The 15,669-nt window shown below is 39.7% G+C and overlaps 1 protein-coding gene across 1 annotated transcript in view; it reads left to right on the top strand.

Annotated features, from left to right (window-relative positions):
- Nucleotides 1-15,669, top strand: part of drosha (drosha ribonuclease III) — a 502,261-nt gene that overhangs the window by 434,513 nt on the left and 52,079 nt on the right. Inside the window, exons 29-30 of the mRNA XM_057823946.1 lie at nt 2,277-2,434; nt 10,407-10,512. Of these exons, the coding sequence (XP_057679929.1) occupies nt 2,277-2,434; nt 10,407-10,512 (264 nt within the window). The remainder of the gene's footprint in view (nt 1-2,276; nt 2,435-10,406; nt 10,513-15,669) is intronic.

The raw sequence follows: 15,669 nt of genomic DNA, 5'->3' as shown, positions 1-15,669 counted from the left end.
GACATGATGGACGACAAGAGTGTTGATAGCAGGTGGCAACACAGGTTGACTGTCTCCCTCAAGGGAGCAGTGATGGCCAAATTAAGCTTTTTGAAGCAATGAAGCTTTGCAGTCAATTGTTTGAAAGCTTCATGGAGGTTCATTTGGTCTTATGACAGTCTTATGATGCCGCTGTCAAATAAACAGTGTTGGGAGTAAAGGCGTTATTTTTTCAGTAACGGGGTAATCTAACTAATTACTTTTTCCGCCGTTACAATGCCGTTACCGTTACTGACGGTCAAAAGCAGTGCGTTACTTACTCTGAATAAATTGAAGAAACTACCAGCCGTGTCGAGTCGACTCTCTGCTCTGTTTATTTGTCATCCAAGACTTGGGGTGCGTTCAGGTTCGAGAATAGCGCACGTACTTCTGACTCCAAGCTGTTTGTCCCTGCTCAATTAGACCAGGGGCGGGCAAACTGGTCCTTGAGGGCCGCAGTGGGTCCTGGTCTTTGTACCAACTGATTCAGCACAGACAGTTTGACCAATGAGGTTTCAGCGGAAACAAGAAGCACCTGACTGCAATCAACTGATTGTATGAAACCTGATTGGTGAAAGGCTGTCCTCCTAATGGGTTTGAACAAAAACCCGCACCCACTGCGGCCCTTTGTGGAATAGTTTGCCCACCCCTGAATTAGACAATGCTTTCCAAAGTTTAGTAATGTTTCTGTGTTTGCTACACCTGATGCTAGCCTCGTTCCCATCTCCCACTGTCAGCCAGCAATAATTCTGCTTCCATCTTGAGGACGGCAGACGCTTTGAAGGTGACGTGAATTGTCGGGAAACGTGTAAGCCAATCAGAGATTTCACAAGCAAACCAGAACAGCGCGTGCGGCAAACAAACACGCAAAACAGATGCACAGGGTCGGGATGGCAGAGCAGTCAGAAGAAAAATTGTCCTTTAAGAGGTGGAGATATAGACACTATTTCAAGTTTGTCGAAATTAAAGGAAAGAACCTGCATGTAATGTGTAATTTATGTCCCGGGGCGAAGCTTTTGTCGACATCTTTGGTAAGCAATTCAAATCTGCTGAAGCACCTAACAAGTTAACTACCTGTCTGTTCTTCTCTATTCCACTGACTCGAATACTGCTCAGAAAATTTCAAATTCTTTGACATTCAACAAGTTATTTTTACTTTCCCTGGTAACTAGTTACTTTTACTATAGAGTAATTCAGTTACTAACTCAGTTACTTTTTGGAAGAAGTAGTGAGTAATGTAACTAATTACTTTTTTAAAGTAACGTTCCCAACACCGCAAATAAAGTGCTACCGGGGTTCGGCCATTCCTTACTACGCGGCGAAACGTCCTATACAATGCTAAGCGCGCTTGCGCATACGTCCACACGCATGCGCACATCGGTTAGAAGCGGTGAGTACTCACTATTTTTGTTTTTATTTAGTTATCTAGAACCTTTTCACTGCCTCAAAGATACTTTTTGCATGTATTACCCTCTCATACGTTTAACCATTGTGTTTTTTTGTGTTAGCTTTGAAGCAGTTGACCACATTAGTCACGTAGTGTATTTAAACCGTCCTTATTTGATATAACTTCATTTAAATATTTTCTGCAGGCATTTTTTTATTACGTTATTCCTGTATGCATCTAAACAAAACAAGTTTAGAGCGCACAGTAGTACTTTGGGTGTTAAATTTGACTAATGTAGGACGTTTCGCCGATGAAGGAGATTTTGGCAGAACACCGGTTAATGTCTGTTGGTGTAAATATCCCATAATACAGTGAGGACAGCTGCGACTTATAGTCAAGCGTGGCCTATCAGTGAACAAATGCCGTTTTTGTGTCAAATTTGGTGGGTGGCGGCTCATAGTCAGGTGCGCCTTATTGTTCGAAAATTACGGTAGTTCCTTTTTTTTTCTTGGACACCTTTTTAAAACGATAGTAGCAGCAAATCGATAACGTTTGGGATACAAAGCATTGCTGTATATCACCGTTTTGATATATCGCGTACATAGCCATTGCTTATAAGATGATCCAACAGCTACTCCAGTTTCTAGTTCTATTCTGCCTTTGTTTAATGTCACATGAATGTTATATATCACATTTGTATTTGAGTGCATGAGTATTGTATTTGTTTACATTAGCAATGACAGTTACGTTTCAGTCAAAGTGACATTTTTACATTGCTTTCCATTGCAAGTTGTCCTCTGTTCTTCAATTGAATTGACAGTCATTCCCCATTATTTGTATATTTTTGTATCTTTGACCATCACGCAATTAGGTCCAGGAACCTCAGACGGACCGACAACTGATCGAGACGTCACCCGTCCTACAGAAACTGACCAGCTTCGAGGACTCCATCGGCGTTCTGTTTACGCACGTTCGCTTGCTAGCCCGGGCCTTCACGTTGAGGACGGTTGGCTTCAACCACCTCACGCTGTAAGTACAACCTCAAAGCAGTAATCCTCTATCGGGCTACAGTATCCAAAATAGTACACATGTGTTTGGCAATAATTACATTTGGGATTATTCACTGTTAATTAAAGTTTCCTGCTGTTTCAGCATTCTTTTTCCATTCCAACAAGCGTCAACGCGCTTGTTACCGTGAAAGGATCACATTCTGTGTCGGAAAACGATAATGAGACAATTCAGCCTTGTTTGTGTGTTACAACGAATGCTTAACACGACGCGCATTCTTGGTTTTGACAGCTAAAGCTAATTAGCCTTAGCAACACACCTGAAATCTTATCGGCAGGCGATTGCGCTGCTGTGTAATTGGTTGCTTTGCTCCCTCTACGCTGCAGGCCATCAAGGATTTACCACCTAAAAGAATATCAAGCTCGGTTCATTAGCTCTTCGCTGGTCCGAGGTAGGTCGACCTAAATAGAGGAAACTTTCTTTCCTCCCAGAGAGCACAGGTTAGCTAAAAGTGGGTCAAGCTGCAGCCAAGGCGAGAGAGAGATGAAGAAGTAGAAGGTGAGATAAGACAGAGGGAGGTCAGACAATCAGGTAGGCAGCAGATGAAGAGACTGTATGTCGGATGACCTTTGAACCTCGCGCCTGGCACAGAGGACACACTGTCCTGGAAAAACAGAGTGTGGTAGGCGACTTCCTTGCTAGCTTGCGCGTGTTGGGAAAATTTAACTGGCTGCTGTCAGAGTTAAACTTAACAGGCTTCAGTGATAATCATATTAGAATGTGTAAACACATTAAAAGGGCCTGTGACACCAAAAAAAAAAAAAAAAAAACTTGAATAGCATTATTATTGGAAGGAAAATCATATTTTGAGACGATTCATCTATATACAAGAATTTGGAAAAGTGCAGATGACGAGATATGAGTCTTTTATTTTGCCGTTTTGCCCTGCCTGTCATTACCGCGCTCTGGCGCCTCAATCTGGGTGATGACGTCAGCGGAGTAGTGATTTCAGGATTCATCCTAATGGAGGAGGCGTTTTTCAGCGATTCTGGTTAAAGTGTGGATCTTTTTTCAAGTGATATTGTCGATCCAGAGGAAGCCTGTGCCATACAGCCATATATGGTTGAATCGTATTTGGAGGAGGAAAATTCAGAAAGACAGCAAACACTAGGCTGATGGCCAGAGCATATTGTAAAATGTCATCATTGTTTTTTCATTGTTTTTTTCTCCAATATTTCTATAGGGTATTTTTTATATCTGAGTATTTTTCCCCTAGTTGCTAACTAAATTGTATGGTCATGACAACTAAGTCTTGTGCTAAATGGAATATGAAATATTAAAAATGCATTTACTCAGTACGACTGGGCTAAATTACTGCATAATGGTCAAAACTGCCGACTTATTAAACCTCCCGAATGGTATTTTATATCACCGAAGTTACTGCGGCTCTTGTCAGTTGCCTACCGGCGGCTCAGAGACTGAGGAATGATCATAAACAAAAGAGGAAGCATAAGAGCTAAGCTACATGCTAACCTGAACCGAGCGGCTCTTTCAAGTCTTTTCCTCGCCTTTCTAAAACAAAAAAATCGCACGAAACTACCACGACGCATGTCATACAAAGCGGCGGGGGTTATAGCCTTCACCGATCGGCCAGCCCCCTGCGGCGAGCAAATTTCTGCTCGTCATTCCGCTGCTGCGGCCCCGACAGGAGTGCTCGTCGCAGGGGATTGAACGCCGAAAATGGCGCATTCTCATTGGACAAACCAGCCAACATCGAACGTGTGGATGCCCGAGCCCAAGGGTCGGAAGTCTCTACACAATCCAGAACTGCAGACGAAAGCGCGTGGCTGCGCGAGCACGGGTGCTCATTGGCCGGCGACTATGGTGTGTGACAAGCTGCCGGTCGTCGACTGAGGGAGGCGGCTCCTCCCGCCTTTTCAGTGGACAGGGAGCACTGTCACCCACAAAATGCAAGCCGACTCCTTATTAAAACGTGTGTCATGATCCCAGTGTTTGACATAATATAAAACACGTAGCTTACTCACTTCCTCGTCCGTCCAATGGTCCCACAGTTGTTTTGCCCATTCTTCGTGGTGAACAGGATGTTTTCGAAACCCAAAAAGGCTCACACGCCTCTCCTTGGTGCAGCAACAAAACCCTGCAGCACACTGGGCTGGTGTGATGCGAAAAATAAACGAATTAATCCGCAAAATCATTGTTCGTTTTTGTTAATGATAATAACGTAGCCTGAGACGTATTCAAATATGTTAAATGATTGACATTTTAAGTTTATCATAATCAAAGGATTCCTACACTGTTTTCCTCAGTGGCATTCCAGAAATGGAGAAGATTGCAGCTCGCTTCCTCTTCTTTTTTTTCCCTTTTTCCGTCTCTCTCCCCAGCTGATGAAGGTGTTTCACATCAAAGCAGATGCGCTACACTTTTCCCCTCCAGCTCGCTGCCGCATTGTGCCGGCGAATAAAGGACGAGTGTTCACACAGCAAAGGCTTCCTCTCTGACCTCCCTTTTCCCTGACTTCCTTTTTCTCACTTTTCCTTCTACTCGATGCTGTTTCGTTAAAAACAGCTTTTATTAATGTTGTCCCATAATGACTTTTTAACCGATACTGTCCAACTCCAAAAATCCAATTCCAATATCAAACTGATACCGATATATGATATACCGATATATCACTCTGCTCACATAGCAAATCCCAAACATCTTAGTTTGGAGACATCTAATGGTCAATAAGCATAACTGCTGTGCTAAGCTGTGACCAGCCCTTGTACAATGGCAAAGGCCCAAAACCATTGTCAATTTTATCAAATTTCATTTTGAATTCTTTCATCACATAAACTCTAGTTTTTATAAATTTTTTCATTTGTTTAAGGATTTTTAGAAAATTTTCATGCATTTATATTCACTAGTTTTATTATTTTGTTTGTATTTTATTATATTTTTTATTTGATATAGTATACTGTTCTTTTTTAATGATTCTTTTAAAATTCTTTTTAAAATTATAATTATTATGATTTTCTGATTGATATAATTCATTTAAATTTAAGAAAATCTTTATTTTAGATATTTTTTTATTCAAATGTTTTCTGTTTTCTGTTTTTTTCTTTTTGATAATTTCTTTTATATATTCATATTTTATTTACTTTTTCTAATTAAAAATTTTATAATTCTTTACAAAATATCATCATGAATATATGTTATTAAATAATTATACGTATTTTATTATTTTAGTATATAGTATTTTCATTTTTACATTATCCAGTGTTGCAATGATTTGAAATCCCCCCAAAAGCTAATTCATTGTACTTCTTCAATGACTCTAAAATCGTATTTCATTATAATTAAATCAGTTATGAATGATTTAGTCAAAATAAGAAATAATTATATTAAGAAAAAAAAACAACAAAAAAAACCGACTTGGCCCGTCCGTGCGTTTCCAAATTGGCCCTCAAGCACATTTATTTTTCATATATTTATCTTATCAAATAATTGCTTATTAAAATGAGCACTTTTGTATTTACACGCAACATTTTAATTTTTTAAATCAAGGAAATAATTAAGTCTAATTAAATTATAATGATTTTTTTTTTAATAGAGGGGCGGGAATTATTTTTCCCCTTTTTTTCTTATCTCTAAATGACGTTAGTAGTCTGATAGGGCAACTCGCATATTTGTCACCTACTTACAGTAAAATTGTCGCAGAAATCTGTTAAATGAGCTCCCGAAATAATGAGACCTCCCTCAGACTTTACAGATACAAATCAAGCATTCTCAACTCCCCCCCACGCTCGACATGACTCACCAGAGACTTTGATATAAGACCAAATAAATCATTTTGAGCTGTTTTTAATTAAAAAAAAAAATCAGGTGGCCCCGAGGAAAAATGTCGACAGGCAGTGTATTTTTTATAAATAATAATGGACTATCAGACTTAATTAAAGACGTGGCAAGTGAATGGGAGCTCAAGTATTTGTTGTCAGATTTGATGAGGGAAAAAAACGTCGGTACAATTATTCATATGAATGCCGAATGAAAGGGCAGTAGGTGTCACACTTTTTTTTTTTTTTTTTGTAATTTTTTTTCCCGAGGTAAACGGAGAAAAACTCATTTTTCCGGGGATTAAATTACAGTGGTACCTCTACATACGAAGTTAATCCGTTCCAGGACCTTGTTTGTAAGTCGAAATGGTCGTATGCAGTGTTGTTAATAACGGCGTTACAATATAACGGCGTTACTAACGGCGTTATTTTATTCAGTAGTGGGTAATCTAATTAATTACTTTTCTCATCTTGGAAACGCCGTTACCGTTACTGAGGACGGAAAGGGATGCGTTACTATACGTTACTATATTGGTCGAAAAGTCTGAGGGAGACGGACTCACCGAGACGACAGAGCAGAGCAGGAGCGGGGAGGAGGCAAGAAAGTTGTGACGCCGAGCAAACGCGATGCTAGGTAGCTCCAATAATACATGTTGTAGCCGATAGCCGGACAAACTACGCCCGCATGTTATGGTAGATATGGTAGACATGGTAGATATCACATGTACTGTATATAAATATAACTAGATGCAAAATGACAGCCGCCATCTTAAAGCAGTAGGCTTTTTAGGACGGCTCTGTTGTAGAGAACCTTCCTCGCGAACCTAAGTAACTTTTTATCTGAAATACTTCTAAATCGGCAAAATCTTGACTTGAATCTATCTTTAAATGATGAAACAGTTTTAAAACTTTCATATGTCGAAAGTAGAGAGAAGGGAACTAATGCAATAATGGGAGCAATTTTAACAACTTTTAACAGTTGATTCAGGGTAAAGGGTAAATTAGGATAAAGAATTGGGCTCGGGCCAATTGTACCAAAAACCTCCACAAAAAACTTCACATAGTGTGGCCAATGTTTTTTTTTTTTTTTTTTTTTTTTTTTTTGAGGGAAAAAAAAAAAAAGTAATTATCACCAATTACTTTGCCAAGTAACTGATTACTCTTACATTCAGGTAATTGAGTTAGTAACGCAATTACTTTTTGGGAGAAGTAATTTGTAACTATAATGAATTACTTTTTTTCAGTAAGATTAACAACACTGGTCGTATGTCGAGCAGGATTTTCCCATAGAAATACATTATAATTCCATTAATTCGTTCCACAGCCCAAAAACCTTCACTAAATCCTTAAAAAATACTGCTGGTACTATTACAAATGGCAATTACACATGGCAAAACAAATAAATTATAAATCAAAATCGGAATAATAATAATAATAATGATAATAATTCCTGTATTAATGTAACGAATCGGGTTCTAATGTGGCGGACGTTTTTTGCTGACCCTGAACGCACCGCGGGGCTGACGTGCAAGAGACAGACCGGTGAGCTTGAGTTTCACTTTCACTTTGAATGTTTTCTTGAGAACACTGTCAATTGCGGCAGACAGAAGGTGTTTTTGTTTTGAATAAGTTGTGAAATAAATGATAAAAACGTGGCGAAGTTGGCGATTTCTCTGGAGATGTTACCACAATAAGAATTGTCAGCTTAACTTATAAAGACTGGCGAACGATGGTCGGAGGAGGACCGTGGAGATGTATTGTTGAGCCATTTCACGGATGCCCACCCTACGCTCATATTTTTCTGTCATTTGCATCTTCATTTAGAAGGTAAGCGTCAACTTTTTCCTTGTTTCACCACCTGTACCAACCTTTTCTGAAACCAGTGTTGATTTGTCACACAAGAAAATCCGCAGTGCATTCGTCTGCGGTGCTGCCATTGTCGTCGTATTTCGAGCATGTCGTCGGATGTAGAAACAAATGGCGAGTCAAATTTTACGTCGGATGTCGAAAAGTTTGTGTGTCGAAGCGATCGTATGTAGAGGTACCACTGTATTTCTAAATGGAGCTCAGATTAAATGACAGGCGTGATTTATATATGATTGACACTAGAGGTGGGAACAATGATGTCACGATATGGCGATACAACAATTGTTGATACATCGGTCAGGAAACCATTTTCCAATACAACTAATAAACAGAAAAACAAGGTATTTACATCCTTCTGTTGTGAATTAATCACTAGTAGACGTCAAATCAGTTTTAAGTGGGAGGAATGACGGATGAACACATTAGCTGCAATCCCTACCACTTAAAATTCATAAAATTCTAATTTAATTTAATTCATATTTATGCTTCTCAGTATTGCTTCCCAGGAATAGCTCCTATGTACCAGTAGCTACTCTGGATTTCAATTTTAGGGCTGAAGGTTATACCCATCGGCTGCTAATGTTCCTCCTAACTGTCCTCCATGCATGGCCTTCCTGAGCCTTATGTTCTCACTGGAACTGAAGTTGCATCAAACAGTGGCATTGAAAAGCATTAAATGAGATTTGCTGATAACTGTAGTAACCCTGGACCTGTAAATGCCCTAAAATGAACAGAAAGTCACCTGTAAATGCCCCGAAAATTGGATAGCCTGGCTGCAAATGGTTTAGAAGAATGAATGTTCATTCGCCCATCCCAGTCTAAATGGGTCAGTGGCAGCCAATGCCAGGCAATGAGTTTATTTTGGGGCATTTCACGCCATTTCCTGATTTTGATTTTGTTTCACTTTTCCTTTTGGGGCATTTACGGGTCACTTCCACTTGATTTTGGAGCATTTACAGGTCACTTCCTGTTGCTTTTGGGTTACTGAAAAGGAAGTGACTCAAGAACATCACCAGATGAATAGTAAGTGACTCAAAATCATCAGGAAGTAATCATTAAAAGCCCAAAAAAGACTGGCTTTGAATGCTCGGGTTTCCATGCCATTGACAGTGCTAGATGTCTATTCCAGTCAAAATTTATTGGATGTCTCTGATAATGGAAGCCAGTAAGCTAACGTAGACACTATTCTAATGGAGGATTTTATGTAGCAACCTGTTGTTGTTGTTGTTTTAAAAAGTGACACCTTTTTAAAGCGAAATATCAGTTCTTGGTGGGAGTATATTGATAACCTTATGGGCTACAATGTTTTCTGATATATCTCCTTTCTGATATATTGTCACACCCCTAATTGACACCTGTTCACGTTTAATTGCTGTCTCTTGTCAAGCTAAGGCACAAATATCCAAATAGTGGGATAATGAACAACAAAACTTTGAAAAGAGGAACACAGCCCTACCTTTGTCAAAATAAATCAACACACGTAATGCCACGATTTAGCTTCAAAATACTACTTTTGTCTTGAAATTAACCTCCTCATCACTCCTCAACATTGTTCATTGCTACCTAAATTACCAAAAACTTGCTCCTGAAATCATTTGGACATGCTTCCTTGTCACCATGATTTTCCTATAAAAAACTACTTTTGTCTGAAATGAAGCTCCTCAAACTTCTTCAGCATAGTTTTTGGGCCACTACAATACTTTGTGACACCAATTAAAGTTATAGGATTTACAATTACTTCAGGAGTTTTTGTTTTATTTTAGTGAAGTTCACTTAGCCTCGTCCTCCGACTGCCTATTTTAAGCTCCTTGGGCAGTTTAAAACTAAAAAATAAAATTCCTTGTGTTATTTCCAATATTCTTGGCCAATAAAGATGATTCACATTCTTCACCCAGTGGTTGTTCTACTTTCTGATGTCAGCCTTTTCTTCTTCCTCCACGTCCTGTTCTCTCACCCTCACCTTGCTTCCCCAGTCAGAAGCTCCCTTCCATCTCCAATGCTGATCCATCATTGTGTTTAATGGATGGTCAGTACACTAGCAGGGTGCGCTAGCAGACATCTTCTTTTCCGGAATTGTTAAAAAGTAGAAACTTCTTCTCGCTTGCCTGCTGCTTTCATGGACTTTCTGTAAGCACCTCACTGCGCTTACTGAGGACTTGCGTTCAAAGTTTGACGAAGTTTTTCCACAAGAAGCCTCAGTTTTGCCAACAGGACCACCCAATTAGTCACATTTGTTGTTTCTAACTGTGAAGGATATTGAAGCCATGTGTTTTCTGATCTTCTTGTTACAGGGGCCATAACCAACGGATGGAGTTCCTGGGGGATTCCATAATGCAGCTAGTGGCTACAGAGTATCTCTTCATTCACTTTCCGGACCACCATGAGGGACATTTAACGGTCAGGATGAGTCTACTTGTAGTGTTGTGTTTAAGATTCTTGAAAGTATCAAAAACAGCATGAAATAATTGGCACTGATGTTGTATCCGGATGCGATCTTTGATCGCAAAAGTATCAGTACTCAGGTCACCAGTTTCTGCATTTTCCTTATTAACTCCTTCTGCCATTGACAGCGGTAGATGTCCGATCCATTTTTGACTGTAAGGGGGTCTAATGAACATTCATTCATTATTACTAGAGATGTCCCGATCGATCGGGTCCGATCCCGTCATTTTCAAAGTATAGGAATCGGCAAAAAAATATCGGCCATGCCTTTTTTTAATATATATATTTATTTTTTAATTAAATCGTTTTCTAATTGTATTTAACGTTACAGACATAATATGTTACACTCATCCAGAATCGCACTCAATCTGTAATGGCGCCGTTTTACCTATATAGAGAGATAAAAGGCAGTGTAAAATGAGTAGAATGACTTTTGGCAGCCTTTAAAGCCTTTTATTAGTAGGCTAAAGCCTTACAATCCTTCTCCCAACGATTAGAAATATCATGGGAAGCAATGTGGGGAAGAAAGGTAGCAATTGATCTTTGTCTTAACACTTTTATTTCCCAACGCAGAGAAGATATATCAATTGGTAGCACTATGCACAGTCATGGTTCCATTTCCCATCTTGCATTTGGGTTGAATGGCTGTAGTATCATTTACTGAAAGCTCAACAAATACACTTGATGGCAATATTTAGTCACAATATACAAAGTCACAAATCTTTCTATCCGTGGATCCCTCTCACAGAATGAATGTTAATAATGTAAATGCCATCTTGAGGATTTTGTACTTATGTACTGTATGTTGAATGTATATATTCGTCCGAGTTTTATCCATTTTTTTCTTAATGCATTGCCAAAATATATATGATCGGGAAAAATTATTGGGAATGATTGGAATTGAATCGGGAGCAAAAAAAAAAAAAAAAAAAGGAATCGGATCAGGAAATATCGGGATCGGCAGATACTCAAACTAAAACGATCGGGATCGGATCGGGAGCAAAAAAACATCGGAACAACCCTAATTATTACATATCTTAACTCATTCACTCCCAGCCATTTTCACCGGACCTCCTGGCCGTTTTACTGGATTTTGACTGATTTTGCAAGGCCCACAGAAAATTCTGTTCTATTCCTATATCAACATGGAACCCACCAAAAGAAAGATTAGATTCTCTTCTTTCAGCAGTAAGTTAATATCTTTTTCCATTCTTTAGAAATCAGCATAAGAAAATAGCTTAGTTTGAGCAATTTTCCAATTTCTGATGAAAAAACAGAGAAATTGAGCTTTTTCTGAAAGCATACATTTCAAACATAACTTTGACTTTAACACAGTTTTTTTTTGCTTTAGTTACATCCCAAACATCTGAATAATGTTTTTTTTTTTTTTTTTTTTTTTTTTTTTACAAAATAACATAAACAACAAGACAAATACAGCTTTTGATAGCAAATTAACAATTTATTTACACATAACTGAGACATTGACACTGTTGTGGCCACGACAGCCGAGTAAACTTTTCCCTCATCGCCGCCTGTCTCATATAGATGGATTTTTTTGAGTCTCTACGGGGTCTGCTCGGCGAGCAGCACTGACTCAACTGCATCTTCCGCTGCACTGGTGGTCCCGGTCGTTCTGCTCGGTTGTCCAGCACCTGGCATCCTTCCGCCGGCGCTCTGACCGTGCGGTCCGGCCGTTCGTTGCTGTTGAATCGGGTTGCGGGTCTTAACAAATACGCTAAAACCAGCAAAGTTGGCAGTGTATCAAATACTTGTTCTCCCCACTGTAATTAGCCCGGATCATTTCACATGACGACTGGGTTGTCGACTGTCTTTGCCGATCGGTGACCCGCCCGGCGGCCAACGAGTTAGAGCTCGTCGTTCCCCTGCTGAGGGCTCGTTTGCAGGGAAGCAGCTGAACAATGTCCGCCGGACAAACCGGCCGACGTCGGAGGAGCGTGTAGCTGCCAAATGGTTAACACGAATATGGCAAAATAATGCTTTACTACACGGCGAAGTCGTAAACAGCTAGAGACTCATAAGAGGGCGGCTGCAGTTGTTATGCAGCTAACATGACAATATGTGTATGAGGAGTGATTTTTACATGCCCATACATGATCAAACATAAGTAGTCCTTTATTTAAAGAAAGTTTGTAGTGTTTACTTTTTAATCGCTGTATTCGCGGCTATTTTTAACACAAAGTTGCCATTTCTGATCGGTTGGAAAATTTGACAGAACACCGGGGACATGAACAGGGCAATAAGCCAAGTATAGTGATCTCCCGGTGGGGGCATGTGCGACAAGCCGCCGGTCGTTGGCCGAGGGGGACAAGGAGCTTGTCAGCCACAAAATGCAAGCCACCTACATGTTAAAATTATCCCAGTATTTGCCATAATACAAAACACAATGTTTACTCACTTTCTCGTAAGTCTAATGGTCCCACAGTAGTAGGGCTTGTTTTGGCCAATATCCACCGGTGAAAGGGAACATTTTGAAACCCCAAAAAGGCGCACACGCCTCTCCCTCGTACAGCAAGATTTTTCTGCAACCGTTTGGCTGGCGTGATGCGAAAAACAAACGAATTAATCCGCAAAATCAGCTGAATCTTTAGTCCTTCTCTTACAACAGTACAGCTGTAAAGTGAAAAGTACTCCTTGTCCCTTACACGTCACAGCACCCTCGTCCTCAATGCAAGACCGAAGCCGGAAGTCTGTCATTTTCGTAGCGAGGGATTAAAAAAATTGAATGAATATATTAGGGCTGTCAAAATTAATTTTAATTTTTAATTTAAAAAAAAATTAATTTTCTTAATTAATCACGTTAAAATATTTGACGCAATTAACGCACATGCCCCGCTCAAACAGATTAAAATGACATCAGAGTAATGTCCGCTTGTTACTCGTTTTTTGGTGTTTGGCGCCCTCTGCTGGCGCTTGGGTCCAACTAATTGACATCAACAATGGCGAGCTATTAGTTTATTTTTTGATTGAAAATTTTACAAATTTTTATAAAACGAAGACAGGTTTTAATATAAAATTTCTATAACTTGTACTAACATTTATCTTTTAAGAACTACAAGTCTTTCTATCCATGGATCGCTTTAAGAGAATGTTAATAATGTTAATGCCATCTGGTTGATTTATTGTTATAATAAACTAATACAGTACTTATCTACCGTATGTTGAATGTATGTGTCTTATCTTTCCATTCCAACAATAATTTACAGAAAAATCGATTAAAAATTTTAATCGTTTGCGAGCCCTAAAATATATCGATCGCTTCATCACACATCCAATTGGTCCATTTCATTCAGGAGCATAAAATACCGCGTGTATTATGAAATAAACATGCTTTTTCGTGTCACAGGCACTTTATTAAAGCCACTTCAGCCAAATACTTGCGGCTTGGAAGCACATACATGTACATGGATAAACGAATTCTGTTGCAACATAAATGGAGTTCACGCGTTTGGCAATGTTGGCAAAACGTTCGATCCCCAAAAAAAGTGTCAGCAAGAGTGTCAGACATTTTAACAACAGGAGTGGTTTAGCTTTAAATCATGTGTCACTTGCTCTCTTTTGACATAATTTTTACATCGCTTATTTGCCATTTATCTACTTCCTGTCAGTCTTTTCACTCAGGTAAGGATTCCGCCTCCCCGCACACAGTGTTTACTGTACCTCCTCGTCAATTGTCGCGGGACACAAGCGTTCCTTTGTCGGCATTTTTCCCCCAACCGAGGCTGTCAAGTGTCTCCCAGATAAAGCGTTTGCTCGGCACAAAAGCCAGCGATCGCACCTTTTTGAAAAGCGCGCGAGGCCATTTTGACGGGGCGGCGGTGCTTTTTCTGGCGAGCGTCAGCGTTTCTTTTCGCTCGCGCGACAACGGCGACGACTATCAGCTGCGGGCTGCGGCGTTTGAAGTGGTCTGAAAGCGAGAGCGCCACCGTCGCAAGATGGAAAAAGCGTGACGTCAGCCGCCTTGAAAGGCTGCGTTAAGAGGCCCAGTAGCCGCTCCAGATAAGCTACATCTGAAATGGATTTCAATAAAGTGCCTATTCAACTAGTGTGTGTGCGAGACATCATCTTCCATTCTGTTTGCTCCCTCCCTCCCTCTGTGTATGCATCTTGCAGCTATATTTAACATGTTTGTGTTTTTTTTTTTCCTTCTGGGGACTTGGATGTTGTAGCGAAACACGACGCCGGCCGCGCCGCCGCGAGTCAAGCATGCAATATTTACCGGAGCGTCGCGCAATCTTCCCGAAACATTTACTAGGGAATTAGCATTTCTGTCTGCGTTGAATTATTTCACGTGGATCGTTATTCGACTGTTTCGGGGCGCGTTTTCTGATTCGTTAGCTGGTTGCTAGCTAAACCTGACCTGCAGTTACATAGCAGCAGTCACAGCGCTTTACTTTTTCTACATTTTATGTTGTAGCCTTGAAAAAAGAAGTGAATTCTGAAATTTGGAATGAATACTACTAGGGGTGTGCCATCTTAGGCACCCCACGATTCGATTCGATTACGATTCAGGGTGCTTCGATTCAATTATTGAACGATGATCACGGTATTGACTACAGCTGGGAATCTTTGGGCACCTAACGATTCGATTACGATTCAGAGGCTCCGATTCAATTATAAAACGATTATTGATGCACCACCCTCCTTTTTTTTTTTTTTTTTTTTTTTTTTTTTTTTTTTTTTTTAATGTTTTGTACATTAGTTCCAAATTTGTTCACAAATCCTGTCAGGCTAAACCAAACTACTATTTTAGTTTCAAGTTAACATATAACAGTAAACAAATATACAAAAATAACAGTAAATAAAATACTCCAGTCCCCATTCTGTATCAGTAGCTTTAAACTACATTCAGTTAATTTAATGTTGTGAATCAACCGTTACAGTTGTTAAAATTGCTCCCGTTATTCCATAATTTCCCTTCTGTCTACTTTTGACATGTCAAAGTTTTAAAACTGTTTCATCATTTAAAGATAGATTCAAGACAAGATTTTGCCGATTTAGGAGTATTTTAGCTAAAAAGTTAATTAGGTTCACTACAACAGAGCCTTCTCGAGAAGTCTACTGCTTTAAGATGGCGGCTGTTCACTAACGCCG

This window comes from Corythoichthys intestinalis, chromosome 20 (assembly GCF_030265065.1).
Source record: "Corythoichthys intestinalis isolate RoL2023-P3 chromosome 20, ASM3026506v1, whole genome shotgun sequence".
In the NCBI taxonomy this organism is placed as follows: domain Eukaryota; kingdom Metazoa; phylum Chordata; class Actinopteri; order Syngnathiformes; family Syngnathidae; genus Corythoichthys; species Corythoichthys intestinalis.
This window is presented reverse-complemented; position numbering and strand designations above follow the sequence as displayed.